Source organism: Nicotiana sylvestris, chromosome 12 (assembly GCF_000393655.2).
Source record: "Nicotiana sylvestris chromosome 12, ASM39365v2, whole genome shotgun sequence".
Classification (NCBI taxonomy): domain Eukaryota; kingdom Viridiplantae; phylum Streptophyta; class Magnoliopsida; order Solanales; family Solanaceae; genus Nicotiana; species Nicotiana sylvestris.
In genome coordinates this window covers 45,987,657-46,012,248 of record NC_091068.1, presented here as the reverse complement: position 1 = coordinate 46,012,248, position 24,592 = coordinate 45,987,657, and the positions used below count along the sequence as shown (strand labels likewise).

At 37.8% G+C, this 24,592-nt stretch overlaps 1 protein-coding gene across 1 annotated transcript; it reads right to left on the bottom strand.

Annotated features, from left to right (window-relative positions):
• Positions 1–4,040: 4,040 nt before the first annotated feature.
• Positions 4,041–17,020, bottom strand: LOC104239161 (vicianin hydrolase-like). The gene is made up of 13 exons (XM_070165512.1): positions 16,747–17,020; positions 15,945–16,014; positions 9,386–9,442; positions 9,227–9,304; positions 9,010–9,087; positions 8,839–8,926; positions 7,752–8,004; positions 7,095–7,210; positions 6,372–6,589; positions 5,373–5,404; positions 5,169–5,271; positions 4,688–4,796; positions 4,041–4,597 (listed from the first exon to the last, which is right to left on the bottom strand). The coding sequence occupies exons 1-13, from the start codon at positions 16,999–17,001 to the stop codon at positions 4,420–4,422; spliced, it is 1,635 nt and encodes a 544-aa protein (XP_070021613.1). The 5' UTR covers positions 17,002–17,020; the 3' UTR covers positions 4,041–4,419.
• Positions 17,021–24,592: the final 7,572 nt, after the last annotated feature.

Here is a 24,592-nt window from a genome sequence, read left to right as displayed (position 1 = left end):
AAAACCTGCGCCGAACATATAAAATCAACCTGGAATGGGCTCAAATTTTGCACATAAGTCCCAAATGACATAATTAAGCTATTCCAATTCCTTGAACCACAATCCGAATCTGATATCATCAAAGTCAACTCCCCGTCAAACTTATGAACTTTCTAAACCTTCAAATTTCCAACTTTCACCAATTAGTGTCGAATCCTTATAGGAATATCCAAATGCAAATATGGAAATACACCCGAGTCCAAAATCACCATATGAACCTAACGGAACCATCAAAACTCTGTTCCGGGTTCAAATTTACAAAAGTCAAACTTGGTCAACTCTTCCAACTTAAAGCTTCAACAATGAAATCCATTCTTCCAAACAAGTTCCGAAACACCTAAAACCCAATGCCGAAAATTCACACAATTCATAATACATCATACGGAGCTACTCGTACCCCCAAATTATCGAGTAAAGTGAAAATGCTCAAAATGACCGATCGGATCATTACAATAGCTGGGGTAGGGGTAACAAGAAACTCTCCCAATTTAACATTTCAAGTAAATACAACTTGCATCAACCCTGCTCACAAAAAGATATGCATTAAATAATGTCTGATCTTAAATACTCATACATGCCTTGCAAGGACTCGCTGGTTGTTTTGTGTATTTGAGCTTCATTTCCCTATTTGATGCCCTTGTATGTATATTTGTTGTTAATGTGACTTGTGGGGATGATTGGTTTGATTTTGGGAAGGTTTTAGATTGAAATGGAACACTTAGTTTCAAGGTTGGAAGCTTAAGTTGTAGGAGTTGACCGGTGTTTGAATTTTATATAAACGATCCCAGAATGATATTTTGATGGTTCCGATAGATTTGTATGGTAATTTTGGACTTAGGCATATGTTCGGATTTAGATTTGGAGGTTCATAGGCTGATTTGGCTCTATTTGGTGAATGTTGGAAATTTAAAGGTTTGGAAGGTTCATAGGTTTTATCGGGAGTTGACTTTGAGGCTATTGGATTCGGATTGTTGTTCCAAAAGTTGGAATAGGTTCATTATATAATTTGGGACTTGTGTGTGAAATTTAAGGTCATTCTGAGTTGTTTAGATGTGTTTCGGCATAAGTGTTGAAAGTTAGTTTATTAAGCTTGAATTGTGATGTGATTTATGATTTTGATGTTATTTTATGTTATTTGAGGTCTGGAGTAGGTCCGTGTTATATTTTGAGATTGATTGGTATGATTGGATGGGATCCCGGGGGCCTCGGGTGTGTTTTGGAATAATTTCAAATTGTTTTGATGTTATGGCAGCACTTCGGATTCTGGTGTTTTCGCACCAGCAAGTTTGGGTCCGCAGATGCGGACAAGGGGGTTGTAGATGTGAAGGGAAGCGGAAGGAAGCATTGCCTATAGGTGTGGAACTTTGGGCGCATGTATACTAGTTTGGACGTAGAAACGGGAATAGTGTCAGAGAAGCAGAGGGTCGGGGAATCACTAAACTTCGCAAATGTGAGAGTGGGATCGCAAAAGCGGTATTGCAGATGGGATGGCCCGTAGAAGCGGAAATCACTGGGGCAGAGTATTTTAATTGAAGATTTGTATTTTATCATATTTTGAGATAAAGCTCAAATTGAGGCAAATTTTAGGCGATTTTCACCCACTTGGATTGGGTAAGTATTCTTGGCTCGGATTTGATTATTGTTCATGATTTCATCCTTGAGTTTGGCTTTTGATTGGTTAATCAAAGTGAGCAAATCAGGAATTTTGGAAATAACTATTCTAAAATAAAAAAAAGTTAGAGATTTTAACCCCGATTCAGAGTCGATATTTGGATAAAACTTGCATATTTGAACTCGTATTCAAATGGGTACTCGAGATTTGTAATTTTTATCGGGTTCTGAAAGGTGCGCCCCTGGTGACTTTTTGATATTTGATAAAGATCGGACCTTTATTAATTGAAATCAATTTCTATAGCCGTATTTGATGTTATTGAGTTATTTTTGGCTATAATTGACCCTTTCGGAGGCCGATTCGAGAGGCAAAGGCTTTTTAGAGTATTGATTTTCCTTGTTTGAGGTAAGTATCTTGCCTAATCTTGTGTGGAGGAATACCCTTTACGATTTGACATGGTGACAACCAATCTATGCATAAAATCACGTTGAAATCAACCATGTTAAGCAGTAAAAGATCAACTCTCATCTCTAATCCCCCGATAGTCACTATATACTACTAGTACACACGGTCCACAATAACAGAATCACCCATCGGCGTAGATACATGAACATGCATAACTAAAGAATCACGGGACATGTCCAAATAACCGGCAAAGTATGATGACACATACGAATAAGTGGGTAAGGGTCAAATTATACTAAAGCACCCCTGTGACATACTAAAATAATACCTGTGATCACGATATCGGAGGCGACTGCCTCTAGCCTGGTTAGAAATGTGTAGCAACATGCCTGACCACCACCTGATCGACCTCCCCTCTAGGGAGGCCTCGAGCTAACTAGGCCCCACCCCGAGCTGGATGTGCGAGTGGTGTAGCTGTTGGTGCTGAAATCATAGGTTGAGAGCTCTGCTGTGGAACTATACTCAATAGTCTGGGGCAATCTCTCTAGATATGACTCGAGTCTCCGCACTCATAGCAACCCCTCCTGACAGACTGCTAAGCCTAATAGCCCAAAGAATTGCCTGTGGAAACCTAAGCAGATGAGTCACAGTAAGAACTCTATGCTGGCAATGCACTGAATGATGACTGAGCTGGGCGGGCACTATAGGAACTGTGGCTAACTGAAGAGCCTAGAGGAACATGGAGAGCTACCTAAACGGATCTAGAAGAACGACCTCTGCTGTAGTAGGACTGGCCTCCAAATGAGGCACTACTGAAACCACCTGAACTACGAGGCCTCTAGGTCTCCCGTTCCTCGTGATCCTGCATGCAAACCAACACTAAGCATCTGGCAATATCAACTGCCTCATCAAACCTCGCACCCGTCGCAACCTCCCCAGCCATAATGAAGCGCTATCTATAGTTGAGTCCATCAATGAACCTTCTAATCTTTAAACCCTCATTTATATCATTCTGCCCAGCATTTGTGCTACTGCGGGATCATCAGCCACATCTGCGGCTCCGCTTTACAGCCAAAACCTCGCAAGTGCTGCTGCACTAGAACTGAAACATAACAGATTTTTCATAAGTCCACAACTCAATCCGAAATCAATCTGAACCTCACTCGAGGTCGCTGGGACCCCAACCAAACATACCTACACATCCTAAAACATCATACGAACTTAGTCGAAACTTCAAATCACATCAAACAATATCAAAAACACGAATCACACCCTAATTCAAGCATATTAAAACTACTAGATTTCCATCTTCTAACACCAATGTCGAAACCTATCAAACCAATTCCGATTGACCTCAAATTTTGCACACAAGTCATAAATGACACAACGGACCTATTCTAACTTCTCGAATCAAAATCCATATCTGGTGTCCACAAAGTCAACTCTTGGTCAAACTTCTCAACCTTCCAAACCTTCAACTTTTCAGTTTTCACCAATTAAAGCTAAAACGACCTATGAGCCTCCAAATCAATATCCGGACACACTCCTAAGTCCAAAATTACCATACGAAGCTATCAGAACTATCAAAACTCCATTCCGGAGTCATTTACACATAAGCTGGTCAACTCTTTCAACTTAAGCGTCCAACCTTGGGACTAAGTGTCCCAATTTATTCCGAAACATCCCCGGAACCAAACCAACCACCCCGGCAAGTCACATAACTACAATTGAATATAGAATAAGCAATAAATGGGAGAATGAGGCTACAATACTCAAAACAATTGGCGAGGTCATTACAATTTCGCTAAAGCGTGGATTGGAAGGCGTAAGTGAATATTAAAATGGCCTTCAACTAGGAACAAAAGCTACATATTTGTCATTTGATAATCAAGTAAAAAGTACTATAAAATCACCATAGTTAATAATTCAAAATATATAAAAAAGAATTCAAAAAATCATACTTAAAAAGTTTTGACTCCCCAAATACTCCTACTTGTTTTCACATAAGATGAGGCAACGGCGAGAGTATAATATAAAGCGTTTCAGTCCTCCATCTAGGACGAAATTAAGTAAATGCTCACCAACTCAGATAATAACCTCATTTCTATGGAGAGTACAATCCCATTGTAAGCTAGTAGGTTATGAATGGCAGTAATACAAATGATAATGAGGCATTCCTCAGTTTATTTTCAATAAATAAAGCTCAATGACACTTAACGCATGACACTAAGAGAAGATCCTCACAAGAATACTCTTTAAGGAAAAAAGAACATATTAAAAAAAAAAAACAGAAGTGAATTATAAATTGCAGAAGAATGGCTGGGTTGAAATTTGAAGAGGCAGGTGCCAAGTCAGACTCATATTTATTTGCCAGTATTCAAGAGGAACTTGTTGTACCAATAAGCAGATTTCTTGAGGTATCTTTTAAGTCCATTTTTGTAGTCAACAAAAGTGATGCCAAATCGGACAGTGAAACCAGCATCCCATTCATAGTCATCTAAGAATGACCATGCAAAATGTCCTTTCACATTTGCCCCCGCCCTGCCAATAATGTAGCAGTAACTTAAAAATTCCCAAAAGAAAAAACAAAAAAAAGGAGAAATGACATAGAAAGAAAAAGAAGAATCTTACTTTATGGCTTTTGACAGAAACCATAGGTGTCCCTCGTAATACCTTATCCTTAAATCATCCTTAAGGGCTTGTTTAAGTGGCAATGTGCTATTGTTGGCATCTGCCATTCCTTCAATTTGATGTCAACATTAAGATGGCTTTAGTTACAAAACACTGACCGAAAAGTGCTTATAAGCTAGTTCGACCAGCTTATAAGCTCAGTCAAATACCCTCTAACACTATTTACAATTGGCGGAACAAAAAAAAAAAGAATAAAGCTAGATGTAGAGGTCTTTCTAAAAGATAACGACAACAACATAACAACAACGATCCAGTAAAATTCTACAAGTGGGGTTTGTGGAGGGTAGTGTGTACACAAACCTTATCCCTATCCTAATGGAGTAGAGATGTTGTTTCCGAAAGACCCTCGGCTCAAGAATAATAAAATATGACATTTACTAATTTATACGATAAAGCAACTTTATTTAAAACAAAAACATACCATTTTCAGTGATGTAGATGGGAGGATTCTTGTACTTTTGCTTGATGTAAAGCATGAGATCATATATTCCTCTTGGATAAATGTAAAGCCAATTCAAGGCAGTCTGCAAGATTAATCAAAATAAGCATGTTGTACATTCATACTCCAATCAATCCAAAATCAAGTGAGATTAAAAAAGAGAAGAGAGAAAGAGAGGCAAAATACCGGTGTACCGATAGGTTTTCCGTCCTTTTCAGCTGAATAATGAAATACAGAAACAGTCAAAATACATTATGCAAGAAAAAAAGGGATTCAATTAGTTCTCGTGATATACACTAGAAAACTGTCAAAAATCGTCCAAGAAAACCGATCGAAATCGGTCGAAAATATAGGAAAACAGACCGATGTTAATTCGTTGAAATAATAGTGGTCGCTAAGGTGTGGCGACCGAAGACGGTCGCAATTTCCGACCGAAGTCAATCGGTTAATTCAACCTTTGGTTGACCACTTTGACTGACAACTTTTGTTGGAAAAATAAATATACCGACCGATCAACCGAAATCGGTCGATAATATGTAAATTATTTTTTGCATTTCTTTTTAAATTTTAACAGGCCGGCCGAAATCGGTCGGAATAATTAAAAAATACACAAATAAAAAGTTATTTTCGACCGACTTCGGTCGGTAATTTCAAATTTCTGCAGATTGCATAGTGAAATTACCGATCGAAGTCGGTCAGAAATTATGAATTTCTGGGTTTTAATATGAGCATTCCGACCGAAATCGGTTGGTTTTTTGGGTAAAAATCTGGCAGGATATGCTTGCTTTTAGGCTACATCATCTGCCAATTACAACCAATAATCATCCTATAATGGCAACATATTATATTGTTGTCTTTCAACAACAATTAACCAACAACAACAACAACAACAATAATAACAACGCTAAATATTTATTTGTGTCAGATAAAGCACTGTCGAAATATTTATATGTGTGAGATAAAATACTATTTCTTTATTTTGTCTAGATATTTTCCGACCGATTTCAGTCGATTTCCTCTTCCGACCGATATCGGTCGGTATGATTGGGACGGATTTTGGCAGATTTTTAGGAGTGATAGTGGAGAAACAAAATTTAACTTTCAATTAGTGAAATTGTGCAGTTTTTGTCCCCTCACAAAAATAAATTTTGTCAAAGGAACGAATTAATTAATTCGATGACTTACCAGTCATATCTACATGATTGTCTGTAGTGTAGCTAAGATTAACTCTAGGGACAGATAGCATTGGAGATGCATAGTAAGTAGTATAGTAATTCATTCCTAGGAAATCCATCGATCCTTTCACTAACTTTGACTGCTGCAGTGTGAATTTCGGGAGCCGACGTCCTACATTAGCTCGCATGCTGGCTGGGTAGTCACCGTATGTAATTGGATCCAAAAACCTATACAGTATATATTGTGATTATTTGAATAAAAAAATGGCTTGAGCATTTGATAAAGCAATCAAAATGGCAAAATTATGGCTAACTATCTCAAATTTTGATCAGTTTTTGATCAGTTCACGATTCAAGTTATAACGCAAAATTCAGTGCGCACTAAAAGTTATTTCCTCTATTCCAATTTACGTAAAAGAGTTCGAGTGTGACGGCCAAACAATGTTAATTCGATCATAGATTCTTCAAAACTTTTAAATAAAATATTACATATTTGAAGATTACATGAAAAATACTACTCTCTATTTCCTTAGGTGATATAGTTTAATTTCCTTTTTAGTATTTCCCTATAAGAATTGACCATTTATCTATTTAAAATATTTAACTTTAGATATTCTATTTTATATTTGATGAGATTATTATAGTCACTCAAGTGTTCTATATATTTTAGGGCACAATTACAAAATAACTTGCGAGGGCACAATACCAAGGGAATCTAGTGCGTACAACTCACCATCCTAGGAAAAAATCAAGAGCTTTTAATTGGGCCTTGCGTCCCTGAGGTGTCTTTGTTTTAGGCACGAACCAGTGAGTCACCAGAGTGACTCCTATCTGTCCTTTCTGAGTTTTCTGCATGTTTTCAGAAAATAAAAAGAATCTAAATGTTAAATTGAAAGCATCGTCAGTAAGTTTGTAACTTCAATTGAAAATTTATACTCCCACAGCTATATTTTTTTTTCCTCCCACAACTATATTTGATAATAAAAGAATAAAGGATTAAAGGAACATCCTTTTCTTCTTTATTACTAATTACTTATCACTTGTTTCATTTTATATTATACTTTTTTCTTCAAAAAAATTTACAATTTTTTATATTTGAAGCTTTATTATTACTTTGAATTTCTCATTTTTTCTCTATTAATGAAATGATCTTATTACTTAATAGTCATAAAAATTTCAGACGGCCAGCCATGCAAATGCCTCCTTATTAATTTTTCATGATGTGTAGGGAATAATGTTTTGATTATATTAATAAAAATCAGCGGCTAGGCAGACTGCCTAGTGGTATTCAATAAAACTTAATTAGAAAATGAAACATGATGAATAATTATCTGCCAAAATAAATTTCTATGTAGGTGATTACTTTGTTTTGATAGAAGGATGAACTGACCTGATATTTTTCTTTATATACTTTGATACCGGTTGCATGGGCAAGAAGCATGTTGTGAGCTACAATATATGGCTCAGTGGCAGAATCACCCTCCGTACAGTTACCAACATAACTCGAACATCTTCCTGGTGCAAAGGTACCTCTTGCGTATCCGAACATGCTATAAGATAATGGCTCATTCAAGGTGATCCAGTGCTTTACCCTATCACCAAATTCTTTGAAGCAAATGTCCGCATAGTCCCCAAAGTCCTTCCTGAACGCATGAACATACAGCTTCGGCTTTCGGTATATATGGTTGAGGCACAATTTAGCTAAGTAATTAAAACTGAGATGGTCACACAATATATATCAATATGGTATCAGATTGGACAAGAGTTTTTAGGTTTAAATCACATCGCTATCCAAACAGCTATAACATTCGGGCTTTTAAAACATTTGGCCGGTCGGCCAAAAATAATTAAAGTGCTAGACAAATGTATAAGAAAAACACACAAATTATGAATAAAATATGTCTACTATATTTATATTTTTTATATTAATATAGAAAGGCATGCATTTACCGGCTATTATTTTGATGAGTGGTTACGTACATTATGTAGATTTTCCGAGATATTTCAAGTGTGGGCCTATAACTAAGAATCATGCATACACATAGAAGCATACATTAAGGGATAATATAATTAGATAATTAAACATATGCGAAATCTCTACTCCCGAGAGATTGAGCACTCTCAATTTCACTACAAAATTTGTGAATGAATTCTGGGCTGAACCACCTGGAATTGCATTGAGCCACATGTGGGAAGACCCAGATTACAATCATTCGCAAATTCACTAAAAATTTTGCGAATGAATTCTGTGCTTGGCCACCTCGAATGGTGTGAACCACATGTACAATTTTAAAGGGGAATTTGATCCAAAAATTGGCCAGCGTACACCTGACCAGAGGATTTGAAAAATTAATTGAATACAAAACTTATTGCCTTGTAAATTGGTCACACAATATCATCAGGTACTTATGTAATTCCTTCAAGGAAAAAAAAAATAGAAGTCATCTTATTTCTGTTCGAATGCTTTAACGTCTTACGCTATTTTGGAACTGAGAAACCCTCCATATTCGTCCTCAAGGGTTTGTGGTGTGTCCCAGTGGAAAAGCGTTACAAATGGCGTCAAACCTTTTAAAAATAGAAAAGTTAGAAACCTTATAATGGTTTCGTAAAACTGATAGTATATTGGAATGAGATAAAGTTATTAGTACCATTGGAGATAAGCTCATTGATGACATTATTGTAGAATTTTATGCCTACTGGATTCACTCCTTTGCTTACTTTCCCATCTACAACAAGTAAGAAAAAAGATTAAGTTCCGCAATCAACTAGTATTAGTTTGCCTCCTTTAATTTTCACCTCCTTATCTATTTTGTTGTACTTACTGCATATTTCAAATGTGAATTAAACTGGAAAAAGCATCCTTACGTGGTAAAATGCGAGACCAAGAGATGGATAACCTGAATGCTTTCATACCAACTTCCTTAAGTAGACGTATGTCTTCTTGTAACATTTGCCAATAATGATTTAATACCCACTAAAACATAAATATCAGCAGAAAAAGTTTAAATGCGGACCGCCATACCTTGTAACGGTGATAGAAATCAACAGCGACATCTCCGATAGAACGGTCAAATATCTTTTCTGTAATTTAAGGATTATATATGTTAAGAAAAGCTTAAACAGAAAAAAGAAAACAAAAAGTCTTCAGGGTCAGAGGAATTTTCACAAACCCCACTAACCCCCCACCCTCTCTCCTCCCATTTACTCTACCCTCCTCTCCTACTCACGTACGCAGAATTTTGCATAAATAGTGTCACCATTTAAACAAATAAAAAATTGCTGTAAATTTGTACAACATACAAAAATACAACCAAAAAAATAAAAACAAAAGGAAGCAGCAGCATCCTATTATGTTTGAAGTAATTTACTGTCACCGCTATCTGCAATTGTGACTTATGATCCATTGGTTTAGTATTTTCGTAATGTCAAAGAGGTCAGCGGTTCAAGCCCCTTCAGGACCGGAATAACAAGTGGTGTCACTGTCATTATTTAACTGATTGTTGCGTTTTTATCTTTGAACTATATATACATAACTAATAGAGTAATTCGACGAAGCGGTATCAATATCACGTGATATCGCTTGGGCTAAGGTAAATCCGCCCCTGCCCCTTCACTCGTCTCCTCCTCCTTTTCAGTCGTCTACTCTTCCTCCGCCTCCTCCTTCACCGCTTCCAAATACCCAACAGATATTTAAATATCTCTCCAAAAAATAACAGATGTTAAAATATTTCCTGATTGTTTTAGCTTGTTTTAGCTAAACAGCTTAAGGATTAAAGTATCTCTCGAGATTTTCAAAACATTTCTCAAATGTCTAAGTATTTCCTGATTGGTTGAACTAAAGCAACTCTCGGATTGTTTAAACTATTCTCAATTATTTTTCGGACGGTACTGCAGAATTTCCTCAATTATTTCAAAAGAAATCACAAATCTTCACAATAAAAATAAAAGAAGTAGAAGAAGAAGAGGAGGAGAAGGAAGAAGAGGATGGACAATAAGAAGAAATGAAAACGCAGAAGAAGATAAGGAAGAGAAGAAAAGGAAGAAGAAATTGAGCAAGAGAGGAGAAGAAAAAAAGAAGATGAGAAAGGGAATTAAAAATTTGAAAAAGAAAATTTTCAGATGTTAATACTTGCCCCTAACGTTTTAAAAATTATGATTAAACCCTCATTATCTTTGGTCTAGTCAAAGTCCCGGATCCTTCATTCAAGACTCAAGAGATCTTTAGATTGTTAACTGAAGTATTGATGAAACAATCGGCAATTTTGTCAATTACATTGTCATATGCAAGTATCTGTAATTAGAGGGGTCAAACGGGCCGGGTTGACCCGGGACCGGTTGAAACCTGGTCCGGCCCGGCCCGGTACTTAGGGAGACGGGTGGGCTGAGTTACTGGGGTTAGGGGTTGGTCCGTTCACTTTAATTCATCCGGTTAACCGGACCGATCAAACCCGGTCAACCAAAATCCTTGTAGAACCGATTAATCGGCCCGACCCGGACCGGTTTAGCAGCTAGATTTCTATTTTTTTTTTAAAGGTTTTAGAGTCTAAGGCAATGCAAAACCTTTGAATTTACTCTGTTTTTGTTAATTTATTTGTTGTTAAATGTAAACCTTTCAATTTGTAAGTTTGAATTTTGAAATAAATGTAGCACTTGCAATTTATAAGTGCAACTTTTTTCCATCTTCATTGTATTCTTTATATTTTTACTTTATATTAATATAAATTATAATAGTTATACAAAATACAAAAAAAAAGAAAACACTAACCCGGCCCGGCCCCTTGGACCCGTAACCCGTACTGTTCATTTTTTATCTGGATGGATCCGGACCTATTAAGTCCGGTAAAGACTAACCCGTAACCGACCCAGATTGAAAACCGGTCAATTTCATTTTTTTCTAACCCAAGCCACCCGTTTAACACCCTTATCGATCTGTAATATGTGTAATGTAGAATATGTACATTTTTGTCGATTATATGCTCTTGTATAAGTACAACCTGTACTCTTATTCTACATTGAATTTCATATAAAATAATAAAAGTATTAGGGGTCGTTTGGCAGGGAGTATAAGAATAATGTTGAATAAGGTGTATTAGTAATGTAGGGATAGGTAATGTATGGGTTAGTAATGCAAGTATTAGCTACACAGAAGTTATTTCTTATAAATTGTTTAGTGTGGTGTATTAAAAATTAAAATTCATTGCATAATTTCAAAGAAAATTATTTGTTTACAAAAATGCCCTCCATATTATTTAGCTTTAAAGGACTTTAAGGATAATTTGGCCTTTAACCATGCTAATGCATGCATTAATAGCCTTGGTATTGCTAATACCATAGTTTGCTATGCATTAGCTATACATAGGATAATACCAAATATGATATATAACTAATACTTGTATTAGTTATACATTGGTCGAATAAGTGTACCAAACAAAGTTTTACTAATATACAAAGCTAATACATGCATTATTTTCTTGAATGCACTCTACCAAATGACCTCTTACTGTATTATTATACTGATACTTTATACTCTCCCCCGTTCCCTTTTTATATATATTCATGTTTGAATAAGTAAAGGATTAAAAAGTAAGAATTTTTCTTATATTTGTGGTTTTAAATGTGCCATAAATTTGTTTTGGTATAATCCTATAATATTTTGGAGCTTGTGATCTAAAATATGTCATAACCATTTGTGAGTTTATAAAAGTTTGTCAATAACGATAAAATAGGAAGTTTAAATCAATTATTTCACAATTTTAAAAACAAATTATTCTTTTTTAAAAAGAATAAAATGCAAATAGAGTCACATAATAACCTGAAACTGATGGAGTATTGAATATATAAAGGTACAACAATAACAACAAAATATCCGTCCATATATACACAATTTAGTAAAAAGTTTTATATATACGACGTGTAACAAAAGGACGTTAACAAAGAGGGTGGCATCATTATTCGAGATAATCATTTGAAGATTACAACAACAACAACAACAACAACCCAGTATAATTTCACAAGTGGCGTCTGGAGAGGGTAATATGTACGCAGACCTTACCCCTACCACGAGGGGCAGAGAGGCTGTTTCCAGGAGACCCTCGGCTCAACACAGCGACAAAAGACGATATATTAGTACTATCAATAGACTCATAATAAAATAACATAACATAACATAAAATAAAAATAACAATAATATAAGAAATATAGGAAGTACGAAAACGATGGAAGATATAATAATATCCAACAGATAAAGCCCTGTATCAGTAGCTGACCAGTAGCATCCTAAGACTAACTCCTAACTGGCTAGTCTCACTCTAGTGCACTGTAGAAATACTCACAACTTCCCCCTAGCCTACAACCTTAATGTTCGACCTCCACAATTCTCTGTCAAGGGCCATGTCCTTAGTAATCCTAAGTCGCGCCATGTCCTGCCTGATCACCTCTCCCCAATACTTCTTAGGTCTCCCTCTACCTCTCATCGTGCCTACCACAGCCAGTCGTTCACACCTCCTCACCGGTGCCTCAGTGCTCCTCCTCTGAATGTGCCCGAACCATCTAAGTCTTGCTTCCCGCCTCTTATCCTCCATGGGGGCCACGCCCACCTTCTCTCGAATATCTTCATTCCTAATCTTATCCATCCTTGTATGCCCGCACATCCACCTCAACATCCTCATTTCTGCTACTTTCATCTTCTGGATGTGTGAGTTCTTAACCGGCCAACACTCGGTCCCATACAACATGGCAGGCCTAACCACTACTCTATAAAACTTACCTTTTAGTAACGTTGGCACTTTCTTGTCACACAGGACTCCCGACGCTAACCTCCACTTCATCCACCCCACCCCTATACGGTGTGTGACATCCTCGTCGATCTCCCCGATCCCCTGAATAACTGACTCAAGGTACTTGAAACTACTCCTCTTACGAATGACTTGAGAGTCAAGCCTCACTTCCACTCCCGCTTCCGTCGGCTCGGTCCCAAATTTGCACTCGAGGTATTCCGTCTTCGTCCTGCTCAACCTGAAGCCTTTAGACTCAAGGTCCTGTCTCCAAACCTCTAGCCTCTCGTTGACGCCGCATCGTGTCTCATCAATTAGAACTATGTCATCAGCAAATAGCATGCACCATGGCACATCTCCTTGAATATGATGGGTTAGTGCATCCATCACCAGGGCAAATAGGAAAGGGCTGAACGCAGACCCTTGGTGTAACCCCGTAACAACCGAAAAGTGCTCGGAGTCGCCTCCTACTGTCCTAACCCGAGTCTTAGCTCCATCATACATGTCTTTAATCACCCTAATGTAAGCCACCAGAACCCCTTTAACCTCTAAGGAGCTCCATAAGACCTCCCTAGGAACTCTGTCATACGCTTTCTCTAGATCAATAAACACCATGTGGAGATCCTTCTTCTTATCCCTGTATTGTTCCACCATCCTCTTAATAAGGTGGATAGTTTCTGTGGTAGATCGCTCCGGCATGAACCCGAACTGGTTGTCTGAAATAGATATCGTCTTTCGCACTCTCATTTCTATCACTCTCTTCCAGACTTTCATGGTATGACTCAGTAATTTGATACCCCTATAGTTGTTACAGCTCTGGATATTGAGGGTACATGCGCTTTTGGTAATTGTACATTTCATAACTTTGATTTTTTTTTCATCCGAATAAATAATAATCATGTTTACCTTGATATTAGTAAATTCATGTAATTTGGATATGTATTACCATTAATTTAAACCTCCACGAATTTAGTATATTTATCTATGTGAAGTGGTAAAAGTACTAAATTAAGTTTCGTGTAACTTATATATAAAGGCCTCATATGTATATGTGATATAACAATTAAAACTTTTAAAGTAAATTTTATGTATGGTCATCTAACTTTTAGCTTCATTACACAAAAATCACTATTCTTTCTTTTATCACACAAAAATCATTTAGCTTTGTTACGGTTATCACAAAAATCATTTTGGCTGGATTTGACAAAGTTCCCACCTGAAAAGTGACGTGGCAACCTTAATTAGTGTTTATACTCCATTCATTTCAATTTATGTGAACCTATTTCCTTTTTAGTCCATGCCAAAAAGAATGACTCATTTTCTTAATGATAAAGCAGTATATTTTTGGGTTGATCTCGCTTAATAGCCAACATTTTGACATATATTAGAATGCACTGTTATGAAATGGTTTCACTTTATTTGGTCCCTTTTTTATTTTGCAGTTTAAGGTATACCATTTTTGCTTTTTAAATAGTTGCATTGAATGAACTGAAAATTTTCTTAAGTTGCACTTAAAATAGGTCAAGGTATTGGTAAATCACGGTATGTGCAGAGTATGGAGAAAAATGAGCTCCATTCGGGCAACTGGGTCAGATATTTTATGGGTCAAGGCATGAGTTAATACTATATTTTACTTGCTTAATCAATACTCCATCCATTTTAATTTATGTGAATTCATTTGACTGTGAACAAAGTTTAAGAAAAGAGAGAAGACTTTTGAACTTATGGTGTAAAATGAGGCACATATATTTTGTGTGGTTATAAATCATTCTATAAAGGTATTCCAAATAAGAAAATAAATCATTCTTTTTGGCACTGACTAAAAAGAAAATATATCACATAAATTAAAACGGAGGGAGTATAAAACACTAATTAAGGTTGTCATGTCACTTTTCAGGTGGAACTTTGTCAAATCCGGCCAAAATGATTTTTGTGATAACCAAAGCAAAGTTTAATGACTTTTGTGTGACAAAAGAAAGAATAGTGACTTTTGTGTAATGAAGCTAAAAGTTAGATGGCCATAATACATAAAATAACAACAACAACAACAACCCAGTATAATCTCACTAGTGAAGTCTGGGGAGGGTAGTGTGTACGCAGACCTTACCCCTATCCCTGGAGTAGATGGGCTGTTTCCAATAGACCCTCGGCATCTTTCCCTCCAAGAACTCCTCATCTTGCTCTTGGGGTGACTCGAACTCACAACCTCTTGGTTGGAAGTGGAGGGTGTTTACCATCAGAGCAACCCACCTTGTCTTAGTCATGGTTTAATGCGAAAACGGCGAAAATCACTCTTCGTGCACATGGAATTGTGGATTGTGGTGGATTTTAATATAATGTAGCTTCCTCTCAGCTTATAAACAAATAATAGCAGCTCATTGATCTCTTCTAGAACTGTGAGACTGCAATACTTGGTCAATTTTTTTTAATGAAATAGTCTACGGTGATATGCGCACATGATTTGACAATTAAAAACTCTATGTCAAATTCAACTGTACTATACTATTATGTTTATTTTTTAAAAGAAAGTACGACGTGCCGGCAATATTCACGCCATATTTTAACTACTGAACAAACAAGTCACTTAATTACTAGATCTGCTCACAAAAGTTTAGTTTGATCAAGGGTTGACTAATTTTGCCAATGGCTTCCTAAGAATCAATAATGGAAATTACTGTTCATGTTAATTGAGATTGTATGGATCTTAACAAAATAGAAGATCAGTAGGAAAATTTCTAGCCAGTTGATTGATGTAAACATTAAGGTAGTTAGTTTAAAATAATGCTATATATATAGGATAAAGGGAAGACCTGGGTGCTTGTGCGTGAAAGTATCCCATATACTAGGTCCCCTACCTCCTTGACGAGCTCCTCCTTCAATCTGAGAGTTCCTTCAATTCAAAAGAAAAAAGAAAAAGAAGACACAAAAGTGAATCTTAGTACATATTATGGTATAAGATTTTTATTAGGTTAACTTACTTGGAGTGCACTAAACAGAGAAGAATGATTACATAATAGGATACAGACAGATTAAACAGTTCTAATTAGTCGGTCTTAGACTGGGGGATGTTGAGGCGAACTCAAAATCTAGAGCAAGTGGGTTCAGAAAAAACCTTTTTGCATATGCTATATAATTCAAGGAAAAACCAATGGATTCAGCTGAACCTATAGAATGTTAGAGATCAAACTCCTCAAGAAGCATGGAGTAGAAGAAATTCAGGACGAGGCCGTGGCGGTCATGGAAGAGGAAGAAGTAATGATAACAACTTCAACAATAAAATTAAAATCCACCAAACATTCAGAAGTCGTGGTCGTGGACAAACAGGAGGAAGAGGACATATGGCCAGTATCGAGAAAATAATGGATAAAGGTATGAGAAATCAAAAATTGAGTATTATAATTGTCATAAATTTGACCATTATTCTGGAGAATATCGTAGCAATGCTATAGAGAAAGCTAACCTTTGTGCATCAATTAAGAAGATACGAAAATGATATAGAAGATGTTCGTGTGATAGAAAAGATCCTTCGTACTTTAATATAGAACCTGCTCTAAATTAACTTCGAGAGGGGGGGTGTGAGAGTTCTGTGGGGACTTTGTATTAAAGTTATACCTGGTAAGCAGCTGAAGCAGCACCAAATACGAAATCAGAAGGGAAACTTGTCCTGTTAAACGGAGAAACGAATCGCTTTGCCGGGACTGTAGCATTGGTAAGAACAAAAAGATTAAGAATCAGTACAAGGTAGAAGGAGCAGAAGCTCATCAAGATTCTTCTGATAGCCATTGTTGGTTTGCTTCTTCTACCTATGGTGCAAGTTCTTGTTAATGCAATTGACATTATATATAGAACACAACTGAAAATAGGCATGTAAATACACTGATACTAAAACCAGCACGTGTCATAACAATATAAAATCTCTAATTTGTGCGTCCGTTCGTCTATTTTCCTATTCCCTAGTGCAGGACATGAGTAAAAAAAATTCTCATAGTTAATGGGATAGGAAAACTAATTCAAATCAGCCAAATGGAATAGCAAGAAATTTTGTACTCCATTCCTTCTTTTTATTTGTTATTTTGCAAAAAAAAAAAAAAAAAAAAAAAAAAAAAACTGCTTCAGAATATCGAAAAAAAAAACATTAATTTCTTTTTCAATTCCAGACCTACAACTCCAAAAAGATAGAGTGATTAACTACTCATTTTAAGAAAATAATAATAATTTGGCCAACTATCCTTTATGATTAAGAGTGGCAAACAGACGGGTCAGATCAGATATGAGCGGGTCGAAAACGGGTAATGCAAAAACGGATAAATTGTCCGATTTGACCCATATTTAATACGGATAAAAATTGGATTAACTGGTGGATAATATTGATGTCTTATTGAATATGATCAATTTTTGGAGAATTCGTAATATCCCAAACTTGAGGAACCTATAATTTGAGACTTTACAAATGTAAAGGTTAGACCCATTAGTTATCCATTTTCTTAGTGGATAATATGGTTCTTATCCATATTTGACCCATTTTTAAAAAGTTCATTATCCAACCCCCCTTTTAATGGATAAAATGGGTGGATAACTGTTTTCTTTAAAAACCCTTAACGCGATGACCACCCCGACTGCTTCTGGCTAGCAGGTGGCGAGTGGAGAACATCAAAATGATCCACCTGATGATGCGACCACGATGGGAGGTGCAACTAAGACTACCTATGCATACTCGATTACCGGTCCTAGCTGATCTCCTGTTAGATTGGAATATCGGCCCCCAGAGATGTACAAGGACAAACTTGCAGTTTTCTTCACGGCACGGGAAAAGGAGGAGCTGGCGAAAGTTTACATAATGGCTGTTATTGGGAAATTATCTCACGGGAAAACTCTTCTTGACGACATTCGTCGAGACTTCTCTGCAAGGTTTCTGACGAGGCGTCCAGTAAAGATTGGTCATTATGATATTAAACATGTTTTCATCGATTTCACAGATGAGGAGGACTTCAAGGGATTCTATTTTAGGGACAAAGTCATAATTCTGGGCTCTCATATGAGGTTGCAGCGATGGACCAAAGATTTCAAACCCGATGTTGAGGCAACTCTTGTACCAGTCTGGATTCATCATCCAGGTTTAAAGTGGCACTATTACAATTGGGACGCCCTTCTGCGTATTACTTCACCAATAGGTACTCTCCTCACCATTGATAAAGCTACTTCTTACAAATCTCGATCGAATTTTTCCAAAGTAAAAGTTAGTATTGACCTCACTTCTCAAAGAAGAGACTCAGTTAGGTTGGGGTTAAAGATAACAATGGTCGAGAGGATACCGGTTTCTGGCAGGACGTTGAATATGATTTTATTCCTGAATACTATTTTAAGTGTATGAAGCAGGCGCGCTCAGAAGATGTTTGTTATTCCCAGAAGAAGAGTAGCACTAGTTTCAGGGGGAGGCTATTAAGTTGACTCAGCGATAGAATGAAAAGGAATTTGTGGCACAAACCCTAGAAGGAAGGAGGTGTAATTAGCAAGAATGCCCAAATTCAGAAAGGGAGGAATCTAGAAACAAATGCCTAGAACACAAGAGTTGATAATCATAAGAAGGCTCAGGTTGGGAATGTGAAGAAACCCACAACAGAGAAGGATTAGACTCAAAAAGAACAAATTTCTTCATATGATGCAATTGTGGAAAGACAGATAATGAAGACTAACAAGGCTAGAGCTAAGCATAGTAGTAGAAGACGAATTGAACAGGGTCTCAAAGCAAAGAAAATGAAATGGGTTGTAAGGCAAAAAGGAATAATGTGGATCCACAGAAGCAATATTTGGGTAACAAAGAGATTCAAAATATTCAAAAGAATAATATAGTGGTAATGGTAACTACTAAAGATAGTGCTCAACCTCTTGTTAATTTACCTTCTATCACACATCCCCTTGTTCAAGTCTCAAATTCTTTCGAGCAATTGAAAATTTGTGGGAAAAGTGGCGATTCTCTTCAAGAGATTGGTACACATACAAGTTTGATAGAGACTACTAACCAGGGTGAAGATTTTGCAAAAAGTTCTACGAATGGTAAAAAAGGCAACATAGTTACCAGAAACTAGCAAACAAACAGATAGAAGTTGTCATGGTACTCAAAGACCTATTGCTACTAGTACAACTACTACAATTCCCTCCATGGTCGAAACTGAAGGCATCAATATAAAAGTTCATCTTTGGGGTCCTAATCACCCAATGGTATAGCAATCCACTCCAGATAATTCTATGCTCGACAAACAAATATTAACCAGGGAAGAAATTGCTATTCAGCAGGGAACTCATTTGCCAGTATCAACTAAAATTAGGGACATCACTAATGAATCTCAACATACTATGGTAATACTCTGATGTTGACCAGTCCTCTTTCTCTGATGTTGTAAAACAAGCTCAGGGCATTGAGATTGAAGGAAATGTTCTATGGAGATTTCAATAAAAAATGAAACATGTAGCGAGAAAGTTGAGCAATTGGTCTAGAAAACATATTGGGGATGTTTTTCAAAACCTCAAATAGTGGGAACACAAGATGGTACAACTAGAATTGCAGTTCATAGATGGTGATGAAGATGAGGATAGAACTGAGCTTCATATAGCTCAAGCACAGTACACTAGATGGATTAAAGCTGAGGAGAATCTACTCAAGCAAAAAGCTAACATTAAATGACTGGAAGAAGGGAATTCGAATAGTAAATATTTTCATGCTATAGTAAATGAAAGAAGGAGAAGGCTAAATTTACATAAAATCAAAACTCATGGTGGTTAGTGGTGATCAGGAGGTTGCTAATGGGGCTATTGATTTGTTTTTTTTTTTTCAAATCTTCTCAGTAAAGAGGAGCAACAACTTAGTTTGGAGTATCTTGATTGTATTGATCTCAATATTACTCAAGAAGATAATGACATGTTATGTAATATTTCTTGGGAAGATGAGGTAAAAATTGCCGTGTTTAGTATTGATAAAAATAGTGCTCTAGGTCCGGATGGTTTTGGAGGTAGTTTCTATCAGAGTTTCTGGGAAATTATAAAAGGTGACCTCATTGAACTAGTCCAATACTTTTTTAATGGGGCTAATTTAACCAAATATTATACTAGCTCTTATTTGGTTCTATTTCCCAATGTTGATCATCCAGAATCTTTGTCTGAGTTGAGGCCTATTACTCTTAGTAATGTCTCAGATAAGATATTATCTAAAATTATGGCTAATAGACTTGCAACTATCCTTCTGAAGTTGACTTCATGCAATTGGAGTGGTTTTGTTTCTGGTGGATTGATCATGGAGAACATTCTTTTGCCCCAGAAAATTATTCATAACATAAATAAGGAGAATGAAGGGGGTAATGTAGTGCTTAAATTAGACATGACTAAGACATATGATAGGGTGGATTGGGACTTCATGCTTGTAGTTCTGAGGAAGTTTGGTTTCTCAACGATATTGATAGATATGATTTGGAGATCTATTTCCAATAATTGATACTCAATATGATGGGAACAGAAAAAGTTTCTTTCATTCAACAAGAGGTCTAAATCAAGGCGCCTCTCTATCACCTACCTTATTTATTCTTGGGGCCGAGGTATTATCCAAGTTACTTAATCAACTGGTGTCTGATAACTAGTTTAGAGGCTTTTACATGCATAGAAGAGGGCCACAAATCACCCATCTTGCTTATGCTGATGATGTGATAATCTTCTCCTCTGGAAAGCAACCTTCTTTAAACCCAATTATGCAGTAGATAAAGAAGTATGGAGAATGCTCTAGGCAAATGGTAAATATGGGAAAATCATATTTTCTATTAGCACCTGGAACTGAACTTGCAGAAACACAAGACATTAAGATCACCATAGGTTTTAAACATTCTGATTTCCCTATTACTTATTTGGGATGCCCTGTTTATGTGGGGAGAAAGAGAATTTTTTACTTTAGGATTAAATAATCAAAATAGTGAGAAAGACTGAAGGGTGAAAAGGAAAATTAGTATCGATAGGTGGGAGAACTGTCCTCATTAAACATGTCCTTCAATCTCAACCTTTATACATTTTTAGCTACTATGGAACCTCAAAAAACTGTTTTAAACCAAATAGAAAAATATTTGGCTAGATTTGTTTTGGATACATCTGATGGAAAGTAGATGTATCATTGGAGTTCCTGGAAAAATTTGTGTTATCCTAAAGAGGAGGGTGGTACGGGACCTAGGAGCGTAATGTCGATCAGTGTTTCTTTTGCTATGAAGAGATGGTAGAGGTTCAGAACTACTTAGTCCCTTTAGTCTGATTTTCTGAGGGCGAAGTATTGTAATAGAGTCTATCCTATTAATAAGAAAATATTGTAGAACTAATCACATTGCTGGAAAAAGATGCTTCAGGTCAGAGACAAAACAGAACAATACTGTTTACCGTAAAAATAGTAATAACAATTAAATTTGTAAATGGGACTCTAAAAATACGTGATCTATTTTTATATTTGTTGTTTAGAGCATTTGATGCTAGGCGTATGAATTTTAATGATGAAATACAAGTTAAAATGGGGCAGTAATCAAACCGAGGGGCTTTCTTCCCGGGCTTCGGACTGATTGATGAAAGGCCTCGAGGTCGATACCCGGCTCAAGCTCGAGCTATCGGGAGTAACCGGGAAGGGAATAACACTTTAAGATATAATTAAAGAAGTCTCTTTATGGCCAATATCAAGCAATAAATAAAGAACAAGTATGAAGGCAATAAATGTAAAGAGTGGCCTCGAGGGAGTAGGTTAGAGAGAAAAAGAGAGAGAGAGAATTATTATTGATCTCATATGGAGCAGTTGTAGTAAAAGCGGCCCTTTACAAGGTGGTGAGGATCCCCTTTATATAGGAGGGGAATCCTTCCATAGTACAAAATACATTAATTGTAAAAGTATGAAGATGGGACGGCTAGACGCAACACCTCGATACAGGCGCTGGGTAGGCTGGCTCTGTCAGACTTAGCCGTGTGCCTTGGAAATTCTCCATTTTGCTCTAGCCTCGATCTACGTCCTCTCTAAGTTGGGCCTCGACGAGCTCCGAGGGAGGGAACTCAGTCATAGCTTCGCGCCCATGGGGTCTCGAGGTGTTCTTCTGAAGTGACTTGATAGCAAGAAATTAGGCCCTCTGATTTTGTCGCATACAGATAGTCTCCGCGTTTCTCAGAACGAAGCAATGGGAAATAATTCTAATACCCGACTTCTCGAGCTTCCTATAATGACATCATACTGATGACACAATTCTATGGCGTAAGTTTTTACAATAACCGGGACATCCCATGGACTTGTCTTTTCGACATCATTCAATGCACTGTCGATTCCTATTCTCCAAGGTGAAAGTACCACCGTCGATTTAGTTCTTCAAGAACGTAGTAATTGTGTCCGCCGGTCAGCCTGCCAAAGGCCTCGATGACCGCATCGTTACCTCCCATAAATGGGGGTGTTCTGGCGTTGTTTTTCTATCCAAATGTCTTCATCCACTCGTTTGCCCTTTTCTTATTACCATCTTCCTTTATCGTTGATCATCATGTTTGGGGTTTACGGCCTCGAGGCCATTTGGCAGAGCTCCTATAGGCTGTGTTGTGTCCTCTTGCCTGAGCTTCCCTTTGTCTAGCATGATTATGTCGTTCTGTCGCAGCTGTGATTGTTGTTACGTCTGCTGTCGCTGTCCCTGTTTGCTCGAGACGATAAGATATGGGGAATCAATTCTCCCCCTTTTTAGAAAGTCTTTCGGACTATGCACCGCTGCTCACTCTCCTACCCTGGCCTGGTGTGGCAACTCATCCCTCGGGTTCTTTCTTTCCCGAGGGATAAAGTGGCTCCACTAGTCGTTGAGGCTGGGGCCCGCCGAATCTTCAAACTTTGGCTTCAGCGGGCTATGTCTCTTTTCTCTGCCTTCTCTGCATCCCCTCCTTTTCCTCTTCTTCATCTTTTCCCTCGGTAAGGACTTCCCGCGGGATTAATATGGGAACCTAGAGGAGATGGCGGTCGAAGGAGTTGCCTTCTAGGATGCGAGCTCAAGGGGGAGGCACTCGAGGATGCTGATACCGGAGATGGACCCTCGAGGATGGACTAGGTTCTTAGGTTTTCACTATGGGTATGTACCCCTTTGTTTCTTTGTTTTTGAATAAGGACCCCTTGCGGGCTTTTGTAATTGTATGTAAGGACCCCCCGAGGGCCGTTGTAAGCCAATATTTATGAAATATGAAGACATCTTCTTTACTTATACTTTTGATTTTTGTTGTGTTCTTGTATACTCTAGTGCGTTTGCGGGGATTCTTGATGCATGCCTCTGTTGACGGCCGTCAATATTTTTTATGACCTTTGTTCGACAGAAATGGCTCCTTTCTGAGCTCATCGTTGTTCTCAGGATCTAGCCTGAAGCGATCCGGTAGACTTGGATCATCGAGGTCCTCGAGCCTCGCGGAGATAGAGCACCAAACTGAAAGTCAACTTCGGGCACTTGGAGCTTTACTTTGAGCTTGACGTAGATAACCCTTTAAGGTGTTTGTAGGCAGTTTTCTGAGGGATGGGCTATTCATACTTAGGCGACTTCCTGAGGTCAAGTCCTCATGGATGGAGCTCGAAGCGCTTATCTTTCTTCTCGAGGGAGAACTTCGAGGTCGGGCACCACCTCGGAATTGGAGATGGTGTCGCTGACCTTCTAGGGCCTAACTTCTTCTGGACAGAGATCTCTGGGGTCGGGTACCACCTCGAGATCCGTACCGAGGCCATTGGCTTCTTGGGGCTTATCCTAGGTAGGTGAATCGTTGCTATTTCCCGCATATACATGGGGCGGCTCTTGCTTCTTTGGAAGATCCCATCATTTTAGATAGCTATCCTTCCGCCTTGGCATCGAGTTCTTGGTTACCTTAAGTGCGAAAGTGTTGGTGTAGATCCCCGCTTCAGTTTGCCAATTCTGCCATAGTTATGACTACTACTTCAGGGCCTACCTAGAAGGGAGGGGAGAATTCCACTCCCAGTGCTCAAGATCTGCGGGAGTTTACTCTGAAGACTATGTCTTTGATAGGAGAAGAACATCTGGAGATGGTGAGGAGAGACTGCGGATGGGGCGAGGGGGTAGTGTTGCAGGCGCTTTCCCTAGATGAGGGTATTACGGACCCCGCTGATGGATTCCTGAATGTATACTTGTACCCTTTTGCACTAGGCCCCCTTGATAGGGTCGTGCTTGACTTTTGCCTTAAGTATCGGGTTACTTTTGCACAGATACATCCAGCGTTTTGGCGAGTAGTGCTGATGATGAGATTCTTTGCGGAGAAGGCTGGGCTTGAATTCACTCTTAGTCAACTCGTTAGGCTGTACCGGCCCTTTCATCATCGAAGCCTGCTAACCTTGTGGTGCCGTTCGTCCATGCCCTTTGTTGTTGATGATGAGGAATATGGGGATCGAGAGTGGATCAATCGATTCGTCCGGGTCCGGACGACTGACATT

Excerpts from the sequence above, each read along its gene's own strand:
- LOC104239161 (XM_070165512.1), bottom strand. The coding sequence starts at position 17,001 with ATGCCTATTTTCAGTTGTGTTCTATATATAATGTCAATTGCATTAACA. Across the intron at positions 8,927-9,009 it reads CAATGAGCTTATCTCCAATG|GTTTGACGCCATTTGTAACG; the intron begins GTACTAATAACT and ends TATTTTTAAAAG. Across the intron at positions 5,272-5,372 it reads GAAAACCTATCGGTACACCG|ACTGCCTTGAATTGGCTTTA; the intron begins GTATTTTGCCTC and ends TTAATCTTGCAG.